Source organism: Microtus oregoni, unplaced genomic scaffold (assembly GCF_018167655.1).
Source record: "Microtus oregoni isolate MIOR12 unplaced genomic scaffold, Mior012 000010F_ref0000083, whole genome shotgun sequence".
Taxonomy (NCBI): domain Eukaryota; kingdom Metazoa; phylum Chordata; class Mammalia; order Rodentia; family Cricetidae; genus Microtus; species Microtus oregoni.
This window is the reverse complement of record NW_024543069.1, coordinates 1,273,896-1,299,698: the sequence shown is the minus strand read 5'-3', so window position 1 is coordinate 1,299,698 and position 25,803 is coordinate 1,273,896. Positions and strand designations below refer to the sequence as shown.

Sequence of the window (25,803 nt, the reverse complement as noted above, 5' to 3'; positions counted from 1 at the left end):
CATACAGTTGTGACTCACTGGACATGAGTGCTGGAAACAAACCCAGGTCCTCTGGAAGATCAGAAATTGTTCTTAACTACTGAATTATCTCTTTGCCCAGTTTAAACTTTATTTTTCCAAATGGAGGGACTATATGACGTAATACCACAATGTCTTGTGAATATTTATGGAAACAGATCATAAATCGTAGCTGTATAATTTGTAGGTCAGTGATCAATAACTGAACCAATCAGTGTGAAATATGCAGAGCATGTATCTTTTCTTTCTCTATACTCAGACACCAATGACTTCTGCTGGATTGCTCCTCTTGGAAATCTCTGAGGCAATCAAGGACCGGAGTTTGCACAGAAAATGGACTCCTTTTCTGGCTTCCTTACTTTACACTGGACACTCAGATACTTAAGTCAGAAACACAGAAGTTATGCCTCCTACTCCCCTACTTTTCGTCCCTCAGTCTTCCCTTGCACATCTGCTGGAAATAGATTTTTTTGCTTTGCCCTTCATCCCTACCTCAATACATCATCTATTTTCTAAGAATGTACCCTCTTAAACAGCACCCGCTGTCTTTTGTCAGATACATTCTCCACACTGCACTACTTCAAATATTTTTATTAGGAAAATGCTGTGGTGAATGCAGACAAGGATCTGTTGGAATCAAAGATGAACAGTAGATAGCGATTAGGTACTATGTGGAAACTTAAAATTGGATGATAAAAGTGAGGAGTATTCTAGACCAAGTTTTCAAATAAAACAAAAACAACAACAACAACAACAAAATCACCCGTAATTTCAACAAGGGATAGGAAGGATTTTGCTTGGTTTTGCCTTGCTGAGGATGGAACCCACCACCTTCTACATGGTAGGCAAACGCTGTACCACCGAGCAATATCCCTAACCAAGGATGAGTTCTGAAGTCAGACAACAAAAGAAATCCATTGAGGTGATGTTCTTTCTATCAAGGTTTCTAAACGTAATTGTTTTAGAGGCTGGCCGCGGGGGGAAAAAACAATAGTAAGTCAAAAAGCACAGAAAAGTTTAATCTAGGTTTGCCTCCGAGTACCTCTGTTTAAATATTGTGCTTTTATGCCTACGTGAAAACATCTTATTTAAAACAAACAAACTTATTTTCTGCATGTTTCTCTCCCTAAAATTTCAATTTTGTAAATAACAGCCATAGTCTTGTTTTCTACTACATCCCTGATGCCTAAGAATTGGACTAGGTCAGTAGCAGGCATGCAAAATAGGTATGGGTTGATGGACAAATAGGTGTTTGAAGCGTGTGTGCTGGCAGACAGGGAAAATAAATGTGTTTAGGAATCCAGGAAGTCTTCGTGGTGATATCAGGGTCATTTGTTTCAACTCACAGGCTTAAGCGGGCTACAAAAGCCTTGGTGAGGCTTCCTGGCCTTGGCTCTCCCTGAGCAAGCTGTGTGAACAACGCACACACGTGCGTGAACAAACTCCAAACACATGTTCTACAGCCGCAAACCTCTCCAATTCCCCGCTAGGAGGAGTCACACAGAACCCAGAAACCCTCCCACTTCTCTGGTTCTCGTCCCCGCCCCTCCCCAACAAATTTCCGGCAGCCGTTGATTTGGGTTGCCGGGAATAGTAGTCTTCCGGTCCAAGTGTACAGCGTTGTGGAGCTTTGCCAAAACTATGCTTCCCAGGCAGCCTCGCGGCCGAGGCGAGATCACCTGACTCGGGATCCGGAGATGCAATGGCGGCCTCCGTGCTGCGTCTGGGCATTCCTGGAAGACGCTGGGCTTTAGCGTGGATTGACGGCGGTTCCCGCCGCCGAAGTGGGACTCAGCCTGGGCCCACGTCCAACCGGGCTAGGGGACATAGTTCAGTGGCTCAGCTTTCCCTCCGCACGGCTCAGAAGCCGAGGAAAGGGTATATAATCTTCCTACCTTTGCCTGTCGAATGGAAGTGTGGAACGAAAGTGATGGCTCTGTAGCGCAGCCTGAGGATTTTCGTGGTAGGGAGGGTGTTCACCTGTGTAACATGGGCAACCGAAGCCTAAATGAAAACACAAAACCAGGCCTGTCACCTCCGCTCTCACCCTTAAACCTCTGTCCGAAAGTAGACGTGTTTGGACAACGTGCGAGTGTAAAGTGGCGTTTTCTCAGTCGTCTTACTAACGGGGTGGGTGGGGGTCTGCGGCACTAGACTCGGCTTGTATGTAGCAATCATTTAGCGTTACTACGGGCTAGCAATAATCTAAAGACAGAAAAAGCGTTTGTACAAAGCCACTGGAAATTTTATTAGAAAACACTAGCTGTAATTTTGTGAGGAGCGTGTTCGTCTAAACCAGGAGAATGTAGTTGACAAAGTCTTCACACTGATTATGGAAAGATTCGCTTATCCTGAACAGCTGTCGGCTGCTTTGGTCTTTTTGTCGGATGACTTAAAGCTGCCTTTAAAATACAGAAACATCAGGCAAATTTCTAATATTTTGTTGATGTTGGCATTCTTTTAGTATTTCAGTGAAGAAAAGAGGAAAAATGTTCAAAAGCATCTATCTCATTTCTGTTCTTTTCATAAATTAGACTATTTCCTTTACAGGCAACGAAACAGCAGAAATATTTTGATTGGTAATTAGAGCATGAAGAATTTTTGAATTTCTTAGTTTATTTTCTCTCACTTGTAGGAATTTTTTTCCAAAATTTAAGGAGTTTGTCTTTTCTCATTCAATGTAGAACTTCATGTATTGCTTAAAACAGAACGGAATGCATGTGAATAAGACTCTGTTTAGTATAGAAAATTGCTTAGGAGAAGTGCAGAATAAGGGACATACATAGATTTCCTGTTGGAGTAGGGAATTTTAATTCCCCAAAGAGAACTGAGTACTGGCTCACCAGAGTAGAAATGATCAGATAAGAGCCATTTATAGCATTTACCAAGATTTGGTAGCAATCAGGTGTGAACAAATGAATTTAAAATTACATCTCAAGAACTGAATGCGACTTGGAGGGTGAAAAAAGGTTTCCTCTCATGGTTTACTGTTTGTTTTACAAGTTTTCAGGAATACTATGTCGTGGTGGTCTATGTGTGACCCTGCTCCTTGTAGCTAAAAAAACTATAGTATATTCAAAATGTGCTTGATAATTTATTCTTTATCCATTTTTTTTCTCTATTTGTAGAATCCTGGCATTTGTGTTAAACTTAAATATGATAGGGGAGATAAACCTTTATCATTTACTGACTGTTTATTAACTAATAAAGTATTTACCAATAAAATGACACATTTTAAAATGTCAGCACATAAAATTTTATTTTAAAAGCACAACTAGGACATTATTATTTGAAATCTAGGTTTATAAAAGTTTACATATGGTGACAAATTAACTTTTAATCATTTTCCTTCTCTTCAGTGAACACAAATGGGCAGCTGTGGTAGGACTGGAAATTCATGCTCAGATTTGCTCCAACTCTAAACTCTTCTCTGGAGCGCAGGTGTGCTTTGCAGCACCCCCGAATTCTTTGGTTTCTTTTTTTGATGCATCTCTGCCTGGAACTTTGCCGGTAAGGTACTTTATATCATCTTTTTTTATTAGAAAATGTTTATGTCGTAGTGAATATTAACAAAGATGTCCTTATCATAGCTGGGCAGTGGTGGCACACACCTTTAATCCCAGCACTCGGGAGGTAGAGGCAGGCGGATCTCTGTGAGTTCAAGGCCAGCCTGGTTTACAAGAGCTAGTTCCAGGACAGGCTCCAAAGCTACAGTGAAACCCTGTCTCGGAAAAGATAAATAAATAAATATATAAATAAAGTCCTTATCGTAATATTTGGACTCACTCTAAGGGAATACTTGCTTAGGGAATTTTGGATTAAACATGATGCATTAATTGATAGACCTGTCTCTGTAATTCTGATTCCAAATCTGAATGTATTTGTAGCATCAACTCACTCATTTTATATGCATTTGTAAGTGCCCATCAAACACCAGATACCTATCAGAACTGTCTGATAAACATGAGCAAAGATCCTTGCTTTAGCAGGAGTTCAAAGATGAATAGATATGTCTTACAAACAAGTAGAGTATAATATGATTACTCTTGCAAAGGCAAGAGGATGGTTTGGGGACCTACAGGAGGGACAGTAAGTGAGCAAGTGGAAAGACTATTGTGAGAAATTATAGTGGTAGATTTTGTTAAGGAAGGGTAGTTGTGTTTAAGGTATTTGAGAAGTCAAATAGGAGTAGATCTATATATACATGGAGGAGTGGAGAGGACTCAAAAAAAGCCAACATGTATTATGTTTTCACAGTGGAAGATCAATAGCAATAATGGTTATTAAGAGCTAAGAAGCAGTCAGTAATGGAGTAAAGAGACAACCACAATGTAAAGGGAGCTCATTTTCATTTGATCCCAAGGAGTGACTTCTCAGAAAGACTTTTAGTGTGGTATTTTTGTGTAATGAGTTGCATTTTGAAGAATAAGATGGAAGGAGCGGTGTAAATATTTAAACTAACGTGTGGCGCACATTCTGTTCAGGAACTTCTCTGTCAAGTGAGAAGGGATGTGTAGACAAGGTGGTGACGAGTGTGTTCTGTACTCTCAGTCATCAAGCACAAGTGAGGGCAGATTGAACTACGCAGGCTGTTGGCAGTGTCTTGCACGTGTCTGTGTCTGTCTGCTTTACTCAGAGCTTTGATTGGATGAAGGCAGTATCTCAGTTCTAGAACTTTGTTCTTCTTTGTGCTTTTCGTCATGAGGAGTCCCATCCATCCAAACCATGCCCCTGGCCACTCCTCATTTGCTGTTGGGTCCCTCTGAAGGAAACCAGACACAGACTTGTATTGTGTGCCTGTACTCTCCTCCTCTCCGGTTCTCTTACAGTGCCTGTATCTCAGGGAAGAGTTCTTATTTGCCTGAGAAGAGACACCTTCGAAGCATGCTTGCCTTTTCCCTTCTGAGGTGAAAGCCTATTTTCCTTATGTGGTAGTTGACCGTCAAGAGTCTAGATGTAAACTTTTGAGTTTTGTCAAGTTTCTTCTTTTTCCTCATTTGGGAATGTGATATCTATTTAGAGACATATGTTTGGAGTTAGGCACATTTTCTGTAAAGAGACAACAGAGTCATCAGCTGTACCAGAATATAGTCAAATATTAGAGACAGATCAAAATAGCAAGTGAGCATATTTGGAAAGCCTTGTTGTTATGTACGCTAGAAAGTTCTTGGCTCTGTGATGAACGGGTCAATAAAACAGTGAGTGCATTGAGAACATGTGAACTGAGCTTGAGAAAAAGGCGACAGTTACAGTTTGCATAAGCCAGGGTTTGTTTCTCTTCATCAGAGCCAGCAGCATTTGTGGCCCAGTGGTCTCCAGGGATGCTCTTTTCGGCAGGGCTGATCTGCCTCCTCTTCTGAAATGTCCTTTTTAAAGGACCCGTTTTAGTCTGTAAGCCAAGGAATGTGGCCTGAGATACCAAGTAGAACATATCATTCCTCTCTTCTTTGCCCGTCATTCAATTTAAAATGTCCTAGAACACTTCTTTGAGCCCCATGGACACTGTTATATTCTGATGTTTTTACTCTACATCTACATAAATGATTCATCAACATATTAAAATATAGCATGTATTTTGTTGCTCTTGTTACTCTTCCCCCATAAAGAATAAATCAGTCAGCAGGTCAGCAGGGGAAAGCATCTCAGAAATGGATGTTAAAGAGAAGAATGTGTACATGAGGGTGTATGTATGCCACGTACACACAGACACATACATACAGACAGACAAGAAAGAACAAAAGTCATTGGGAAAAGAATGATTTTCTTATTGATGGTTTTGGAAAAATTGGTTCACTATTTAGAGAATATATATGTAGCTCCTGTGCATAAAACAAAATTTGTATATATGTATTTTTTTTTTTTTTGTTTGTTTGTTTTTTTGCTTTTTTCGAGACAGGGTTTCTCTGTGGTTTTGGAGCCTGTCCTGGAACTAGCTCTTGTAGACCAGGCTGATCCCGAACTCACAGAGATCCGCCTGCCTCTGCCTCACGAGTGCTGGGATTAAAGGCGTGCGCCACCACCGCCCGGCTGTATATATGTATTTATATATGTGATATATATACAACATATATAACATTATATACTATGCTTAGCTTGTAAATGTATATATGATATGATATAAGATATATCAATATATTTACAGGTTAAATGTAAAATTAAATCACAAACAAAATATAGGCAAATACTCACTTGTTATTTGGATAGGAAGATATTTTATAAGCATAAGAGTAAGAAGAAGACCTCATAAGACAAAATTATATTGCTTTGTATTTTAGTTATCTAACAAGTATTTATTGACCCACTGGCTCTTTTAGGAGTCTGTCTTAGGAAAACAGTTTTTTGGAAAGTGAGTAAAGACTCATCCTCAGAGATGTCTACAGCAGGACTGTTTGTAATAATGTGAATTTGGAAGCACCCAGAATTTCCCCTGTGGTGGGGGAATGGTTGAGTAAATTGTGATACATGTATATAGTGGAGTATTATGAAGCCACTAATAATGTTTATGAAAATGTTTTAGTGACATAGAAAACCGCTAAAGGTAAAAATTTCATTGAGATAAGCAGAATATATTTGTAGATAGGTCACTTAATATCTTTTGCCTCAGTTTCTTACTTGCAAAGTGAGGATAATAGACTCATTGGATTTTTATGAGAATTAAATTAATAAACTCTTTTAAGATGCTTAGTCACTGCAGTAATAAGTGTTTCATAAATCTAACCCATTAGTGTTACGTAGTGACTGGTGACTTGCGTCTTTACAAAGAGTCCCTTGAGTTATTAAGCACAATTTTGTTGCCAGTGACAGCAAAAGTAACGGCTACAGACAACAGTTGCTATCTTATTTGCATTTTATCAGTTCAATGTTCTAAACCACGAAAATAATCCAGGGCCCCATCACCACAGATACACTGAAAATTGTGGAAGCTATAATAGTATAGTGGATAAAGTCATTTCTCAAAAAATACTTCATTTGCAAAAAGAAGGTTGCTATGTTTTATTTTAATGTGTCATTATAAATAAGAGATTGCTTTGTCCAGAAAGCAGTGATGGGTCATTTCAGAGAGACTAAAGTCTTTTTCTGGAGAACTCATTTGGTCTGTGTGTGATTTATTTTGCCTGCTGACCTCTTAAAAGAGATGCCTATGATTACAGAACCCACAAGTGGCTATAAGAGACGTAGTGCTTTAAAATATTTGGGGAGCAGTCAGCAAACACTGAGTGTATTCAGAGTGCATGGCATTCTCCTGATTTTGTGCAGACAAGACTTCTTAAATTGTAATGCGCTCTTCCCTTTGGTTGCCTTCATTCTTTCATTCAGCTGAAGTTCTTTTCCTCTCTACCAAATGCCAGCCCTGTACTAGCTCTAGAGACAGCTGTGAAGCAGTCACCTTGCCCTCATAGAGCAAGCCAGCACTGTGATAGTGCCTGCTAGTACACGTGTAACTAGTGGAGATGGAGTGTGCTTGAGGAAAACATAGGATGGGCAGCCATAGTATAAGGAGTTTGTAAAACTAAGGAAAAAGTAAATGCAATGTACGGATGTGTGCTGGCTAGTTCTAGATCAGCTGAGAAGTGGGAATCTCAGCTAAGAAGAGACCTCCTTAAGGCTGAACTGTGCACAAGCCTGTAGAACATTTTCTTAGTTAGTGTTGATGGAGTAGGGCCCATCCCTTATCTGGTGGTATTGGACTGGTGGCCCTGGGTTCTTGAAGAAAACAGACTGAGGAGCAAGCCTTTAAGGAGCACTCCTCCGTGGTATCAGCTCCTGCCTCCAGGTTCCCGCTCCGTTTGAGTTCCTGCCTTGGCATCCCTCAATGAGTTGAGGATATGTAAGTCAGATAAACCTTTTCCTCTCCGAGTTGCTTTTGGTCTTAGTGTTTTAGCACAAAAATAGTAACACTAACTAAAACTGGAGGCCAGAAGAAAACGGGGTATGACTAGCACTAGGGATCAGGACATGTTCCATGTGCCACCAGCAGTGAGTAGCACTGATGTCTGTCCTCTGACCTCTAGTGCTCATTGATACCTCATGTTTGCCCTTTTATTTCAGAAGTTCAAGTGACCTGGTTTGTCCATCTTTCCTCTTGCCTTCCTTCCCCAGACAAGAATCTGTGATGATGGCTATAGAGAGTGTGTGCCAGAGAAAGGACTTTCAGGTTGCTGATGTTGCAGAGGAGTGCAGGTCTGTCTCCCAGTAAAAAGAGGCCACAAGTCTGCCGGCCCTGGAGAGTCACAGAGAATGAGCACGTGACTAACTCACTTCAAAGTGTAGCTCGACAGCCACAAACCACCAGACAGCATCATGGACAGAGGTCTTAGTGGAAATGAAGTTAAACAATCTAGGAGGGAGTAGATAATGAGAAAAAATAGAAAGATTGAAAATATCCTCAAAAACTTTTAGTAAATAGTATCTAAGCTATAAGAGTAAAAATGAGCTCTCAAATTTAAAATTATGGTGCCTCTGTCCCCGACCCCTCTCTCTCTCACACACACACCACTACCACCACCACTAACAACAACAGCAACAAAAACTCCAAAAGAGAAGAGAAAGTCAACAAAATCTTCCCAAAGACAAAACAGATAACTTAAGTTGAATATTAGAAGAAAGTTAGAGACTCAGCCCAGGCAGCTGAGTATCTGATAAATAGAATATAGATGTTAGGATGCTTTCACAAGGCAATGCAGATTTGTTTCCTAGAACTGAAGTACTTGTATCTCTGAATGAAAAGGGCCTGCCCACCACCCAGCATGAAGGATAAAATCAGCCTCTAATGTAGGTATGCCATGCAGTTCGTGAACATCGGAACTGAAGAGCTGAGAGAGAGAGGAAAATAAAAGGGTGATTGGGATCAGAGAGACACTGACTTCTCAGCAGCAGCACTCCCATCTGGAGGAGAGGGAACAAAGTCTTAAATATTCTTAACAGACAACAAACCATTCCAGCTAGAATTCTGCCCCAGTACTAATCAGTCAAGTGTGCTTGCAGAATAAATGGGCAGCTTCCATTATCCGGGTCTGGAGTAATGAAGAGTTCAGGTAGCCAGCTGTGCAGCAGCCCCTACAGCTAGCAGAGGGAGGAGGACTAGGGAAGACAGGGCGGTGCGAACAGCAGGTGCCTATAAACTGGGCTCTCTAAGGAGAATGAGCACCAAGTGTGTACAAAGAAGCAAATGAAAAGAATGCCAATACAGGATGTTCTAGAAAGCAAATAACATCACAGAAAAATCCCTCAGTAGAAAGCATGTTTAAGAAAAAATAGAAGCATTGGATTCTGATGAAACAAAAATATATGACATGATTCAGATATTAGGGAGAAGTAGCAAAACTAAACTCATCTTTACCATAAGTGAAAGTCACATTCTAAACTAGAGAGAGAGAGAGAGAGAGAGAGAGAGAGAGAGAGAGAGAGAGATTGAGATTCTTCACGAACAGTTCTGGGCACTTATTAGTTCTCTTCATTGTAGACCTCTAGTTAGTAGCTTGGCTTTGTTTTTTGTTTATTTTAGAGGAGGGTGTTTACCTTATTTTTGTTTACATTTTAAATTGGGCAATAGTAAATGATTTAGAGCTCTGAAGAGACAGGTTTTTGGTCATGGGGACTTTTTTCACCAAGGTTTCTTTTTCTTTTATTCACAAGATAAAATTAAGTAACATTCCCTACATTGCTTTCCAGGTTCTGTTGGTGATATTTCTTCCCTTTTTGTTCTCAAAGACCAAACAATGAGGACCCTTTCTTCCCCCATCCTTACAATACTCACCTGTACTCAGGTTCCTGCATGTGCTCGAGCTCCCAGCCATCCTAGCAGCCTGGCTTCATAGCCTTTCATATCACCCAGCTTATCAGGAAGGGCAAGCTCTCGGGGTGAGCATATTCTATTTTTAAAAAAACAGATATAAAGTAATAAAGCAAGAGCAAGTCCTTCTGAAATAGTTATATAAAAGTGGTGGGGAAGGTTTCCCGTTGTTATTCCCTTGCCTTGAAACTCCCAGCAGTAAATTCTGGAAGTGAAGTGAGCCACATCCAAGTTCTAAAACAAGGGCGCCGTGTCACCCATTGTAACAGCTTACCAAGCCTGTCCTTTGCCAGTTTTAGGAAGGCTTGTCACATGGCAAATGGCCAAGCAGTCTTAGCCTTCACCAGCAGGTGATGGATTTCTCCAAAGGTCTCCTGGCACTGAGTACTATTTAAAAATAGAAAAATAAATACCAGAGGAGACTGCCCAAAGATCTGAAGGTGGTTGCTGCCAGGAACACGATTGGGTGTCTGGGCTGGGGTAGGACCCACTGCCTTTCATTATCAGTTAAAAGTGTCAAAAGCTAAGTGAATAAAGGCAACTCCTACACAAGCTTCTTTCAAAAGCAGACATTTTCAGAGAACAGGGGGAGGGACCACTCGCTCCTCACTGTAGCCCGAGGGGAAGATGTGGCTCTCCCCGTGTAGGCACAGATACATTTCGTAGGTTTAAGCACACGAAGCTGAGGGAGCCCTCATCATTTCTTGTCCCTCATGCTCCTCTTGTTACTGTCTGCTGCATTCTGGGTCTGTGGGTGATGAGCTCTCAGTTCTTGTGTACTTCAAGCTATTTGTGCTTCTCAGTCTTGAATGATAGCGTAGAATTCCGTGTTGACATTTATTTCCCCTCAGCACTTGGAAGATGCGATTCCACTGTCCTCGGGCATCTGTTACTGCTGATGAGGAGGCTGTGTCTCTGTGGGTAATTTGTTCTCTCTGAAAGTGTTAGCCAGGATAGTTCCAGGTGTTCTCCTCTGTGCACAGTGTGGTTTTCAACTTGACTGTACCTGTACCATAAAGTTGTCTCCAGAATAAATTCATGACGGCCTCCACCAGTGCCCATTGGTCTTCATTGGATGAGCAGTTCTTGCATTATTTCTTAACACAGTACAGTTCCATGCCAAAGTCTCGCTACGCACTGGAGCCAGATCCAAGGTCGGGGGTCTTCCTTCTCTAAGTTGTCTTTCACCCGTGACCAGAGGTGGGTGACCTCCTCCAGGTCTACTTCCAGGTGGTGGCAGATGTTCTGCCTGGACTGGGAGTTTTGGCTGAAAGCTTTCTCCAGGGAGCCACTTACGATCTCTGCCTTCGTGGGTGTTTTCAGTTACCCACAGCTGGAGTTTTCAGCTGCATTCACAATAATGATCTGCTAACAGTGCTTGTTCTGTGGCAGATTAGCTTATTGTAACCTCCTAACAATCCAGTGAGGCAGTTACTATGGTTACTGCAATTAGAAGGTAAGTGGAGAAGCCAGGGTTAAAACCCAGTAGTGTGGCCTCAGAGCTCACGCCCTTGTCCCAACACTGCCCTGATGTTTGTGGCTGCCCCTGGTCACTATGTGACCTTAACTTCATAGCACGCACAGCTTTGGCCCCAGGTGATTCTCTTTTTTGCATTGAGCTTGACTGTTGTTTGTTGGGTGTCTGCTCATGCATGTGTGCATTTATGAACATCAGTGTGTAACAAATGTACGTATGTATGAATAGGACGAATACCCCCTGTTCTCTGAGTTTCTGTACCATGTCTGCTTCTGTCTAGGCTGCCATCCTGACCTCTGATAAACATTCCTTCCTGGTTCTGAATTAGTGACCTTTCTGAATGGTTTTTAGGAGCACATTTTATCTTCTTACTTTACCTTAGTTTTAGAATTTTATGGAATTTCATCATGAATCTTCAGACTGAAAAGGTCAGTCAGCCCATTTTGCTGCTTGTTGGTGGGATTACAGCCAAACCAAGGACAACTTTCTTTGTTTTTATTAGCAACCTCATTCATTATTTTGAGCAAGTTAACTAATTATTTGTCTACAGAACTATAAACAGGATCCTAGATTGTTTGCTTAGAGTTGATTATTTCCTGTTTATCAATATCATTCTAATTTCTCTTGTTGAAATACTCTGGATGTGAAATAGGATAAAAAATTGGAAACAAAATATATTTATTTGCTAAAATATCATAGGATTTACAAGTTTATTCATTACATAATTGTCCAGATGTTTCCAGGAATGGTGAGATGTCAGCAGGCATCAAGTGTGTTTGAAATACGTGCCTGTGCAAGCCTGCGTGCTCGAACACACATGCACACTTGTGATTTCAACTGCCTGAGCCATGCCTGTGCAAGCCTGCGTGCTCGAACACACATGCACACTTCTTGTGATTTCAACTGCCTGAGCCCTCCTAGTTCATTCTCTGAGTAGGAGAAAGGAGAGAGGACACTTACACCTGCTGCCCCCGCAGGTAGGGAAGCTCAGTGCAGCTCAGCAGATATGTTCCTCTGATAATCGGGTTGTACCATTAATGAAATTAATTGGGAACCTGCGATCTGCTCTTGTTTTGTTATCTGGAAGCTTTTATCTGTATGCAACACAGAACTCCCTAGCAAACACAAGGCCCCTTTTTTCCAAAACTGGGCAAAGACATTAAAAGCCATTTTTTCATATGTTTATGCAAAAGCACTCTCCTCTCCTCTCACTATCAAACAGTCTAAAACGCATTTGGGGCTTTCCATACCAGAGGTGTTTAGAATTGGTCCTGACAATTTATAGAATTTTATAGAACTTTTATTCATAAGAATATGTACTATTAACAAGGTACATGTAACAGAGGGTAGACATGTTGGGATGCCCACCCCATAGGAATCTGATAACAGTGTACACAGCACACAGTGAGCTGGATATGCATTCTTGAATCTAAGCCTGCAGATTGCACCAAAAGAAGTCTTGCCTCTCTGAAAATGATGATGCTAATACTTTTTTAAGTACTTTGGGCTTAATTTATTTTTGAAATCCATATGACATTTATTTAAAGTTGGGTAAATCAGCAATATCCTGCTCTCTAAACATAGCAGATATTACCAATAATATCTGTTTTGAAGGCCTAATCAATTTAGAAATACTTCACTACACTAGATCTAGAGAGGGTCAGCTGAGAGACCTTCCTGACCCTTGATTTTGAACGTATTCACAAAGTTGTTTTTAACTTAAAACTTAGAACAAAACAGCGAGTCAGGAAAACGTTGGGAAATGTGTCCATGGGCACACCGTGTAATCCGTGTTTAATTCTGTATCCGTTCATTGAGTGGTGTTGTTACATCATGAGGTGATGTCTATCTGGCGAGTGGAAGACAAAATTCTGTCAGCATTTGCTTTAAGGAAATCTGTGGAAGTTATAATTACATGGTGTTGCCAGACACTCTGAGTCCCTCTGACGGTTGTATTCTTGCTTTGTAGAGTGTGGTGTTCAGGGATGGGGAGTTTGCTTGTACCCCTTCCCCTCTCAAGCAGGTGTGTGTGGGCATAGGGGGGTTCTCTTCAGCTCTTAACCCGTTCCAGTGGTCCACACTTTCCCAGTGGTATACCTGGCTGTCTCATGATGATGATGGACTGGGTGACCTCCCCTCTGTTCATGGAGGAACATTTGACTTCCTCCTTGTTCTGGGCTTTCCCCCTGTCTCAGTGGGTTCTTGGAAGCCTTCGCTCCCAAGCACTTTCTCAGCCCGCCCCTCAGCCAGTTTTCATACAATATGTGCTGCATGTGCTCTAACTCCAGTTACGCCAGTTTTACTTCTGTCCGTGTATTGGTTCCATACAGTTGACTGATCATCCTTTCGTGTGTTGTTTAGAGGGATTTCTGTTTACTCTTCTGAAAAAGCAGTTGTGGGTCTTTGGGGGCAACTTGATAGAATCTTGCTTCGAACATGGACATTAAAATAAATATATACATTTGCTCGTGTGCATATGCATGAGCACACACATACATATACATGAAGAGAAGTTATGAAAGAATTTTCCAAGCATCTAAAACTTTTTTATGGGTCTCTTTCTAAAGTGTATTATGTGCTGTCCCAACTTTTAAATAGAGTATCTTGAACATAAGGTAATCTTTGCTTGATTGCTTAGTTATCAGCAACATCAGTTACTGCTGGAGTTGTAATATAATGGTGCCTTGAAGAGCTATTGAAGTGTGCAAAGCTATCTGATCATACAGTAAATGCTAGCAATAGCCTATTCTTTTATTTCACAGTACAGTGTTTCTCCTTGTGTTCACAGCCGTTACCTCCCACTCTTCTCCTCCTCTCCTCCTCCTTCTTTCTCCTCCTCCTCCTCCTCCTCCACCTCCTCCTCCTCCTCCTCCTCCACCTCCTCCTCCTCCTCCTCCTCCTCCTCCACCTCCTCCTCCTCCTCCTCCTCCTCCTCCTCCTCCTCCTCCTCCTCCTCTTCCTCCTTTTTCGTCCTCCTCCTGCTGCTGCTTCTTTTAGAGCTACCGTCACCATATTTGACTCTAGAAGTCATTTCTTGCTTGTTTTCCACTTCTGAATTCTTATTTCTGATCTCCAGGCTTGTTAGAGTAAATGAAAGCACAGCTCAGCATAGAGCCCCGTCCTACAAGTAAAGTACACAGACCATGCAGGAACCATTCTTGAAGCGGCAGGTATCATGACACCAGTGCTTACGTCACTTGGTCTAGGCCTTCTCCGTACAGATGAAGTGCGTGCAGTTGTGACTGGCCCAGCTGGAGTCACGCAGTCACCTCTCAGAACCAGCTTCTGTATTAGTCAGGATTCACTAGAGGAGCAGAATTTTCATGGAGTGAAGATTTATTATGAAGGAGATGTATTAGATGCTTGTACAGTTGGGGCTGGGTAGTCCGACTGTGACTGTCTATATAGTGAAAGGCTGAGAACCCAGAGACTGCCCAGTCTACAAGGCTGGATGCCCCAGCACTCACAGTCTGGCACTGAAAGCTCCTGCAGAGCCTTGATCTTCAGTCCATGCTGGAAGATGAAAGAAGCTGTGTTGTGATGTCAGTAAGGAATGGCAGCAGTCTCAGCAGCAGGGTAGATGCACGCAGCACCAGCAAGGAGTGAAGGTGGGCAAGCAAGAGCAGCGTCACTTTGTCTCAGACCTTCTTGAAAGTGGGCTGCTGTGGATGGTGCTGCTCACTGTGGGGGACGCCCTGCCCTGGTCAGTGCTCAGGAAATACCCTCACAGACTCACCCAGAAGAGCTCATTTAGTTGATCATAGTTCCAATCATGTTGACAACCAAGATCAGTCACCCCAGTTCCAAAGTATGGTCTTCTATAAAGGAGTTACAAGAGCTTTATGTAGGTGGCTATTATTTCATAGATAGATAATCTATGAACTTGTAAATATACATCTCAAACATGAATTCCATTAACAGATATATATATATATATATATATATATATGCCATGAATATATATTAAACCATCTCAAACATGAATACCATTAGCAGATATATCTATAATATAAACATATATATTATGCTTATAGATGTACTCCTCTCTACACACATATACACACATGCAGGGTGTTGACTGCCTCTACATACATATATATAATACACACACACACACACACACACACACACACACACACATATGATGACCTTGATTAAACCTGGAGAAAGAGAAAAGAAGTGTGCTTAAAAGAAAGGAGATCTAACCTAACTAACTACAAATCGAGGCCTGTGCATTGAAGACAGCTGTGGCTTCAGACAGCTTGCCAGGATTCACCATTCAAGTCATGACAATAACAAAACTTTATCTTAGACTTTTTGTGTTCCATTTTGGCTAATTTTCTCTATACTCTTTTCCAACTTGCTGATTTTCTCTTTATTGTGTCTCTTCTATAACGTGTGTGGATTTTTGTTTTTAATTTTACTGCGAATGTCTCATTTATGGAAATTCTGTTTTCTCTTTCAAATATCTTGTTTTTCTAAAAATAATGTCTTTTTTTTTTTAAAAAAGGTTAGACTGTTTGTTTCTTCAATAACTTTAAATCTGCTTATTTTGTGGTCTGTGTTTAGTGGTTCTACCTAAAAGCACCCAGGTGATCTTCCTGTCTTACTCGGCTTTTCTCCCACTGATTCTGACCGGGGTTCAGTGATTGCCTTATGTGTCCTGTGGTCTGGCTGATGAGAAGTTGATGATAAGGATCTGTCGGTGAGTCTTTCCAGAGACCTGCTTTATTGGCTATAGTCCAGTGCTCCCGCCTGAGGTGTATGTCGTTTATCTTTTAGTTTGAGGGAGCTGGAGCATGGCAGCATTAGGAATTTTGGCCTGAGCCATCGGAGAGCAGCCTATCCATCCTTAGGGCTGGCTCCCGTGCGCACAGAACCTGAGCTAACACACTTCACTAAGGTGGAAACTGCACATGAACCTTGGGGGGCATTTTAGATGTGAACCACAGCAGTGGCCTTTCTTATCTCATCCTTAAGGAATCAGTCCCTTAACCTCTGTGTGGTAATGATGTCATTCATCCTTCTGAAGGAGCCACAGAAGACAGTATGGTAGACCTGAGTGGAGTAGCTGCTCTGGCGAGAATAGCAATGAAGACTTGGAGTCCATTTTCTTCTCTGTTCTCACCCTGGGGACCTGGAGGGACCTTGTCAGCCTTGTCCAAACTTTTCCCACAATGCCTTGTTCCTGGGCAGCAGGCTCCATTCTCCAGGGTTCGTTTTAAACATGAAACCATGGGTATTTTTGTCTAGGAAGGGCATTAGTCACATTTTCATAGTCCCCCATTGGTTTATTTTTCTCTTAGTATTGGTCCTCCAATAAGGTAGGTGTTCAAGAGCCCTTGTTAGAGGGGCCAGTGCCACACCTTAGAACTCTGAACTCTTTCACATGAACTGTGTCTACACAGCACAAAAAGTCTGTAATACTAGAAAAGGAGATGAGGGTGTATAGAAAATAAAATATGAGCACATTACCAAAGATTCCAGGAGTACAAAGCTTAGGGTTTTTTTTGGTGATATAAATATGTAGTAGTTAAAAAAAACCCCACGTAACCGTGTTCTGTGACACTATTTCTGTCTGACACCCAGGCAGCTCACACAGGCTTTGTTCCGGTGATTTATACAGAAGCCTGTAATAACATGCAGCCTGAAGTCACGCTGCTGGGCACCATCCATTTTCCCATGGACAGTCTGGGACTAAAACCTTGCAGCAGACCTGGGAAAGCACTTCTGTCCCAGTGCATGCTGGCCTTGGTGACCCAGTCATGCTCCTCACCTCAGGGTGTCCTAGTGATGCTGGGGGCTGGCAGGTTCTAGATGGTTTTAGGGGGTACTAAAAATCGCACTCCCTCTGTCCAGTGAGAACTGCAGTCCAGCAGGTGGAGGGGAATGCTTTCTGCTCAAGTTTCTCAAACTGTGGGCATGCCTCTGCCAACAGATAGTCACGTGACTGGAGTGGCTGTGTGTGCCACTCTTCCAAAGGAGCTCCTTCCAGCTTTGTTCTGAGGAGTTAGACAAGGAGCCCGTGGTGGAAATGCTGTTTCTTCACAGCCCATCCACAGGTGACCAGCTCATTCTTTCAAGAAGGGCATAGCATAGAAAGGCCTACGATATGGGGACAAGGGAATGGAGATTGCCTGAACTCTTGAAGAAAGTGATCATCCAGCTATTTGTATCACCTGTGTCATATCTGGAAGGGGATGTAAGACATTTGGGGTGGGTCCTGTGGAACTCTTTGTTCACACTACGAGTATATAGTTGTTGTCTGTCTGTCTGTTTGCCCGAGCCTTCCTAAGTTGGACACAATTTTGTGTCTTTAGCTCCATGTGTAGCATTGGCGAGCTGGGGAAAATCTGGCTGCCTTCTATACTATGACATCTTGGGGAATGTTTTCCCTCATCTCTTTTTACAATCTTGGCAAAGCTAAGAAGTCATTTTGCCTTGGCATCCAGAGATGGCAAACGTGGGTTGGATAATTCTGGCAGAGTTAGGTAACTAGACTGTGCTCCTCAAAGAGCATTCTGTTCCTCATGGCAGAGCGTCCTTGCCTAGTGAGCCTGGTGCCTCTCAGCCTTCCACATCCAGCCACATCCTTAAAGCAAAGACTAGAGCTGGCAGGACAGTAGGTAGAAGTGAAAACACACTAGTGTGTTTCCGGGAGCCCTAAAATACTCCATCCAAATCTCCTTTCATAGGTGTAGAAGCAAGAATGTAAGGGTCCTTGTCATGCGTGCTCTGCAGCCTCCTTACAAGACCCACACCAGTGAGCACCAGCCCCACTTGGTAGGTGAGGCGGCTGAGGACTTGATGTACCCAGTGACATAGGGAGGCCCGCAACCTACCTAAAATATGGGTGAGAAATCACCCTGCTGCCAGTCTTAGTGCAAAGCAGACTGTGTTGCTTTCTGCAGTATTGTTTGTTTTCATCAAAATATAATGGGATTGTTTCCTTACAGCGTTTGTAAACCTTTAGAATCCTGTAGCCATTCATCAGCACCTCTGTTTATCCCTCACAGCCAGCTGCTGACTTATTTACCCTAGTGCTCGTTCCCTTCCATTGTTACATCTATGCAGAGAAATTCATGTCTGTGAACACACCTCCTAGACTCTCAAGTGGCATAGACTTTATTTGGCATGGTTATATATTCAATTCTTGACTTTTCATCATTAAAATATAAACTCTCCCATTTGATCATGGCAAATAGGATGGTGGTGGTAGATACCTACCAGTCTCCTGAATAACTTAGACAGCACAATAATCTGAGTAATAAATGGTTAATACTAAAGTTTCAATAACAGAAACCTTGACCTTTCTCTTTCAGAAAAGCACAAATTGGAAAATGTACATACATATTTACATAGTGAGGCAACAGAGTGAAGTATTAGTAGAAATATGCTTGCCTATAACTTTGGGGGAAGCTGAATATATTCTTTCTTTTTAAAACTTCGTTTTGTTTTAGTTATTTATATGTGCATTTTTTATCTGTATGAGTGTGTGCACAAGAGTGTCGGGGCCCTGTGAGGTCAGAGGCATCAGACCCCCTTAAAGCTGGGGTTACACATGCTTGTGAGTCGGTAAGAACAGAACTCAGGTCCTCTGTAAGAGCAGTGCACACTGATAAATGTAAGAAAAGCTATAACTGGTAAAATAATAATTGTTAGGGGAGGGGATGAGAGGAAGTAACGGGGTGGATTTAATCCAAATATGTATGCAAGTATGAACTTTAAATAAAATGTGTTTTTAGAAGAATGAATTTTTATATTCATAAAAATATACATGCCTTCTTATATGTAGGATTTTTAGGTTCTGTGTAGACATTGTAGAATTCTGTTCACTAATATTTTTTGTTCCATTTTACTGAGAGTTGTACTACACCTCAGTATCTATAATGGGGCCTATAACTTTATTGAATCTATGACATAGGACAGTTTCGATGGATACAGTTAGTGTATAGGATGCCATCTTACCACATCTCACTGTCCTCCCAGGTAGGATCTACTCCTACACCTTCCCTTACATTTTTATTCAGAAGCCATTCACATTTATAGGAAATTTGAAAGGATAGTGCAAGGAATATTCTCCTTGCACCTCCATTGCCCCCCACTTAGATGAGCCATTGGAGAGTTAAGTTACAGATGACACAGCACTTTATTTCTAAATATTTCAGCATCTGTCATCCGAGGACAAAGCACATTTCTCATGTATGAATTCCTGTTGGTGTCTCACTCAGGAAAACAAACCCACACACAGTGTCATTATTTGTCGATTCATATTCAAGTGTGTCCGTCTCTTTCCTTTCCCGAATCTGTCAGAGATTGTACATTGCAGTTGGCTGTCATAGTTCTGTATTCTTGTTTTTTTCTTTCCTTTCTCTCTCCTCCTCTCACTCCTTCTTTCATTTCTTCCGTCACAAATTGATACTTTTTAAGAATGCCTAGGTTAGTGATTCTGTCTTATTGTATGCTATTGAAGCATTCATCCTTAGCACAGCTTACTGCCCCCGGAAGCTGGGCATGTTCACACGTATGCACTTCTGCTTCCCTTTGAATCTCCTTGACTTTTGTGTCTCCCACAGACACATCTGGAAGCATCTGGAAACGTTAGACTCTTCAAAGCCTCCCTTCTCAGGACACCCTGGGCTGCTGACAGCTCAGGCGCAGGTTTTCATAGGAAGACTCCTCATATTCACAGACTCTTGTCCTCCCAGTTTCTTACTCAGAATGATAGCAAGTACTTAGAGTTTGGCTGGTTCAAGCCAGTTGTTTCTTTCTCAGCCATAATCAAATCTTTCAACTTAATACTGAGCTAATCCATACATGGCAGAAAGCAAATCTCAACTTGGGTTTTCAGGGCACGCCGCTCCTCACGTCTGTTTCTTATCACCCTCTGGTGCTGAGATTTCAGTGATGCCTCGCAGCTTGGCCATGCAGTCCTCGTGGGTGGAGAGTCTCATTTGTAAATGCAGGCGAGTCAGCAAGGTTAGCATTCTGTGTGGGGCCTGTCTCCACAGAAATGATCTTTAAATTTTCAAGTTAATAAAATGGGAAAGACAAATATTCATAAACTAAATAGGAAGTAGTTCTGCATTAAAACTCTCAGCCCCATCTCAAAATCGGTCAAAAAGAACAATTTATTTTTATTTGGTTTTGTCTTTCCCCTTGATTCTCAATGCCTTCTCTGTGCCTTTTCTCCATGAACTCATTGCTTTTCAAAAGCAGCTCCCCACTACCTTAGAAGAGAAAGTCACAGCCATGTGGCCACAGTGGACAGTGTGGGGGAAGGCGGGAATACAGGTCCAGCTGTTAGAAATTCATTTCTTTTCCTTGAGGATGGAAACTTTTCCTGCCTCAGGTGGACATACAGTGTTATTCGAGAACAGGTTGCTTCACTCTTGGTGTGGGAAGTCCTTCTGTATATGTGTTGCTTTTATTGCTTTTGTTGGTCAGTAAAGAAGCTGCTTTCAGCCAATGGCTTAACAGAGTAGAGCAGGGCAGGAATTCCAGGCAAATGGAGGAGAAAGAAGGCAGAGTCAAGGAGAAACCCTGTAGTCACCCACAGGAGACAGACTCACCAGGAACCTTGCCGGCAAGCACAGCCATGTGGCAATACACAGATTAATAGCAATGGGTTAATTCAAGCTATAAGAGTTAGTCAGAAATATGCTTAAGCTATTGGCCAAACAGTATTGCGATTAATACAGATTTCTGTGTGATTATTTCGGGAGTCTGGGCGGCCGGAAAACCAACAAGCAGCCTCCCCAACACACTCTAAAGACAGAAAATGAAGCAAGGCAGCTTCCTAGTGCACTAGGAAATACGGTCTCTTCTGCTGGAGGCAGCTAGGTTAGGTGCCCGTTATCCTTTCAGGGGAAATAGTATGTTGTATATACAATAGTAATACAGAGTCGTGACACCTTGCCATGGGTTCTGAATCCAGGCTAATGACCTGGAGCTGTCTGAACCTTTTCCAGTTCAGTTCCCTGGGTATCCGTGGACAGCGTGCAAAGGAAGGTCCACCTGATGCACACTTGGCCTTTATTAGGGCCGCCTTCCTGAAAGCAGGGTTTCCAGTTGTCATATGTCCTTCATTTTGATGTATGGGACAACCTTGAAAGTAACGATTCTTCCCCAGTGGAAGAGGGAACTGTGATGTGGAGAGGGCAGGTAACAGGTGAAGATAATACGGCAATTGCAACTGATAGTAAGAACCAGATTCCGGCCAGTCAGTGGTGCGTGCCTTTAGTTTCTCTGTGAGTTCAAGGCCAGCCTAATCATCAGAGTGAGTTCCAGGACAACAAGGGCTACACAGAGAAACCCTATCCTGAACAAAAGAGATTCAGATTCAGGTCTGTCTGACTCAGTTTTCCCTGTTTCAAGGATTTGTTAAAGTCTGGGTAGTACCAGTTAGTAACTGGTGAAGACCTGTGCTAAACATGAAGAACATGTGTAAGCTCTGCGGGATCCACATGCACATATCTAGTGACTGTATGCCAACCAGTGCTTTCCGTGGTAAAATTCTAAATAAAAATTATCTTCACTGACTGGCGAGTTTAGCAAGTCTATTTATGGTAGCAGAGAGCTTTGGTAATTGTCTGGGGTTGGTGGAAGGGCTCTGTGGTGAGGCAAGGGGTGAGGAAGTGGAAAACCGTTTCCTCTATGGTAATAAAACATATCATGTGGCAGCTTGCTTTGAATATGAATTGGGAGTTCATGCTTTGAAACAAATTTATGGTTAGCAGGAAGATAAAGGCCCATTTTACTGCCTTATTTTTACTTAATAAATTTTAATTACTTTTTCTTCATAAATTAGAACATTTACCATTCTATATCCTAATTGTCAGATGTGTCACATATAGCACAGATTTCTCACAATAATGCCGTCTGGGCTTTTGGGGAGACATGGTGTTATAGTCTTGTTTTAATGCTGCGGTAGCTGGGTTTTCAGTGGAGACACAGGCTTTCTGTAGTGCCTCAACTTTCAAAGTCACTGCTGGCACTCGCTGGGCTCACCAGGAAAGACAGAGCAGGGCCGACCGAGGAATGGTGTGAGGTGCACGCTAGTTTGAAAAATACTCTTTCCTTTGAAATACACCCCAGATATTTCCAGGGTAGTTCCTAGAGAAGGTTTTAAGAACTATATTTATAATTAATGTAATTTCCCATAAATGCTCAAATCCTGGGTAGTTAACTTGAGGAGGCTGTGACCCTTTCCTCCTCTAACTTGCCTGCAGCTCCTTTCCGAGTCCTAGGTGCAGACTCAGAGCTCGCAGTTCAGGTTCCTCTTAAATGAGTAACATTCCTTCATTCCTGCCTCTGGTGTGTGAGAAAGGAGCCCACAGGAAAGTGCACATTTTATTATTTATTTTCCAGAAGAAAGGGTCATAGAAATAGACAGAGAAATGTATGTACTTGCTGTTACAGTCGAAGCCTGTGGGTTCTCAGATCCATGCCTCCCATTTCCCTGCCCTTGCTGTACAGAGTTAGGGACCGTAGCGTAGCAGCTGGCTCTTAGCTGGGTCTGGCCAACAGGGTACTGCGCTGAAAGATGGCAGCTAAGAGGAAGGAAGCCTTTATTAGAATCAGTGTATTCAGATAACTTCTCTGCTTGTTCTGCTTCACTGCTCCCTATCACTACAAGGATCCAGCTGAACTACCCTCTGGTTCTCTTGTCCACTACACCAACCCAGCCCTCTTCTCTTGGCTCCACAAATGTGCTCCTCCGTACAAACTGCAGCTCCTACAGGCCCCTCAGTGTGTGAGGTCTTACCCATCTCTACTGTAACACAAAGCACTCACTGCCCTCAGGGAAGCGCCACCCCCTTGCCAGGCTAAGTTCCCAGGGGACAATCAAATCATTCTGCTTGGTTCTTCTTTTGACCTATCTCCTAAATAGAATACCAAACTGATTAAACATTAGCTAAGATAATGAATAATTTAACATCCTCTTTATCAACATACCAACAATGATAGCTACAAGATAAAAGCAAAGTTTTTTCTAGAAATGTATTGGTGGGGAAAAGGAAAATACTCTTAGCAGTAAAATAGAACAAAGACTCCATTGCACAGATGACAGAAGGGTGCAAATGTCCAAGAGGGCACAGGGAGGCAGCGAGGGCTGCAGGGAGGGGGCCAGAGGTGGCAGGTCGTCACTGCCTCTGTGAAACTTTCCCGTTACCTTCCTCCTCATTTGAGTTCACTTTCCACACGTCTCTCTTCAGATTCTGGCAGAGTTCCATTCTCACGAGATTTGTGATTTTATATATATAACTACATGGAACAGATCCAGTCCATTGTGATGCAAGCACAGGTTGGGTGCAGAGAGAAGGTAAGGTTGCTGCTAGGAAGAATAGTAGCTGGCTTTACAGAAGTGGCCACATCTCTAAGAGTCTGCAGAGCAGAGTGAGTCAGGACCTGTAGGTTTGTATAGGAGAACTGATCCACCAGTGAGGGCATAGTAAGACAAGGCGTTTTAGATGTAGGAAGGAGCTAAAACATGCCAGAGCTTGGCCTTTTATTTTGGGGATATTTGCACCATTAAGACATTTGGGTTCACAAAATGCCACAAGATGCATTTTTAACAGCCTACCCTGATGTGGAGTATAAGCTTGAAAAAGGCAGGTTTGTCTCATCCTCACAGGTTGACCAAGGGCTGGAACAGGAACAAAGTCCTGTTTATCTTCGTGTCACTGATGTTTGGTACATTTTAAACATTCAGAAAATATTTTGGAATGAAGATAGCTTCATTCCAAATGAAGTTGAATTTTTTTCTTTTTTCATTCCATCCTCAGAACATGCTGACCTGGCCTTCCATCTGTCACAAGCAGCTTGACTAAGATCATAATAAATTCTTTTCTTGGCGTTCTTTTAGCTGGCACTCTGTTTACTAGCCCCTCTGTGCAACTGTAGTGTGGTGATGATTGATGCTTATAACTCTGACCCTGAAGTACTTCAAGGCTTCTAAATCATCAGAAAAAGATTAAAATCTATTCAACATCAGTCTGATGTTTGTGTGTTTTACTGCATTCTTATTCTTTGAAAATTGATGACTTATGCAGTGCCGGTGTACTTGATAAGTACACAGTGAGAGTCTGTGGTCACCCAACACTCCAGACTCTCTCCTGGTGACAGAATCAGGCAACTTACTGTGCATGCTGAGAGCAGAATGACCTGGGTTCTCTCCGTACCTAGCTGGACCACAGTGTGAGAGAGGCAGACGCTGGAAATCAGTAGGAAGCAACCAGCAAATCAGATGTAGGCAGAGAGGTAAAGAGTGTACACAGCCACACTCTCTCCCCGCCCCAAGAAGAGCTCATCTCAGTGCTGGAGCTCTGGCACTACAGCCTGTGTGTGCTGCCCCTATCAGCAGGCGCAGACTGCACAGAGCTATCCAGCAGCTCTGTTAGTATGGCGTTGACTGCAGTTCCATGAGATGTCAGACACTGGCCAGTAAAAGCACATAATTATTAGATCATCTTGGTCCCCAAGCACATCTTCCATTATTCTTGCAGGGCTGACAATATCATGAGACCCAGAATGACGAACTTGGAACTTGCTGGGAGATGGCTCCATTGGAGACTTTCTTAGTTTCCAAGAGGGGTGTGGTATGGTCTCTAGAGGGAAATTGTTTGAGTTTCCTTTGGGGGTTTGTATATTGCTGTCATTAGAGATCAATCTGTGTTTTGTTATACAACTTGCTTTCTAGTCTATTTGACCTATCAGTTCTCATCTCAGTTGAGAAAGCGAGGCCCTGAGTCTCAGGATTTCAGCTTGCCATCCGGGCAAGGGCTACAGAGCTGGTTTCATCTGTCACTTGGGCTCCTTAGCCAGGGATCTTTGGAGGGACTTAGTTTTTCTTTACTGAAATACTGGGATAGTTCTAATTTCCTTCTCTATAGGGCTGCTGTAACCCTGAACTGAAATAGTTAAGGTGAAAATTCTCACTGGACAGCATTGCCTACACTAACCTAGCTGATATAAATACTGTCATATGCTAAATATAATATTACAGAGAAACGCCATCTATACCAGAGAATACCACAGGTCCACCATTAGAATGTGGAACTTAATGTCATCCTCGAGTTCAGCAATCCTACAAACTTTCCCAAAATATAGTACTGTAGCTCGGCAGTAGAGTTTGAAGTCAGGGATTGTGATGCCTCCACAAGTTCTTTTATTGTACAGGATTGTTTTGGCTATCCTGGACTTTTTGCTTTTCTATGTGAGGTTGAATATTGTTCTTTCGAGGTCTATGAAGAATTTTGCTGGGGTTTTGATGGGTATTGCATTGAATCTGTAGATTGCTTTTGGTAAGACTGCCATTTTTAGTCTGTTAATTCTACCTACCCAAGAGCATGGGAGATCTTTCCGTTTTTTTGGTGACTTCTTCGATTTCTTTCTTCAGAGATTTAAAGTTCTTGTTATATAGATCTTCCACATGTTTCATTAGAGTTACTCTGAGATATTTACTTTTCAGCCCATTTATCATCTATATAAAGGAGGGCTACTGACTTTTTGA

The 25,803-nt window shown here is 42.2% G+C and overlaps 1 protein-coding gene across 3 annotated transcripts in view; it reads left to right on the top strand.

Moving 5' to 3' along the window:
• Positions 1-1,694: 1,694 nt before the first annotated feature.
• Gatb (glutamyl-tRNA amidotransferase subunit B) overlaps positions 1,695-25,803 on the top strand; it is a 67,455-nt gene continuing 43,346 nt past the window's right edge. For all 3 annotated transcript variants that reach the window (XM_041659424.1, XM_041659422.1, XM_041659423.1), the window contains exons 1-2: positions 1,695-1,896; positions 3,378-3,528. In XM_041659424.1, coding sequence (XP_041515358.1) covers positions 1,721-1,896; positions 3,378-3,528 — 327 coding nt within the window. In that variant the 5' untranslated portion in view covers positions 1,695-1,720. The remainder of the gene's footprint in view (positions 1,897-3,377; positions 3,529-25,803) is intronic.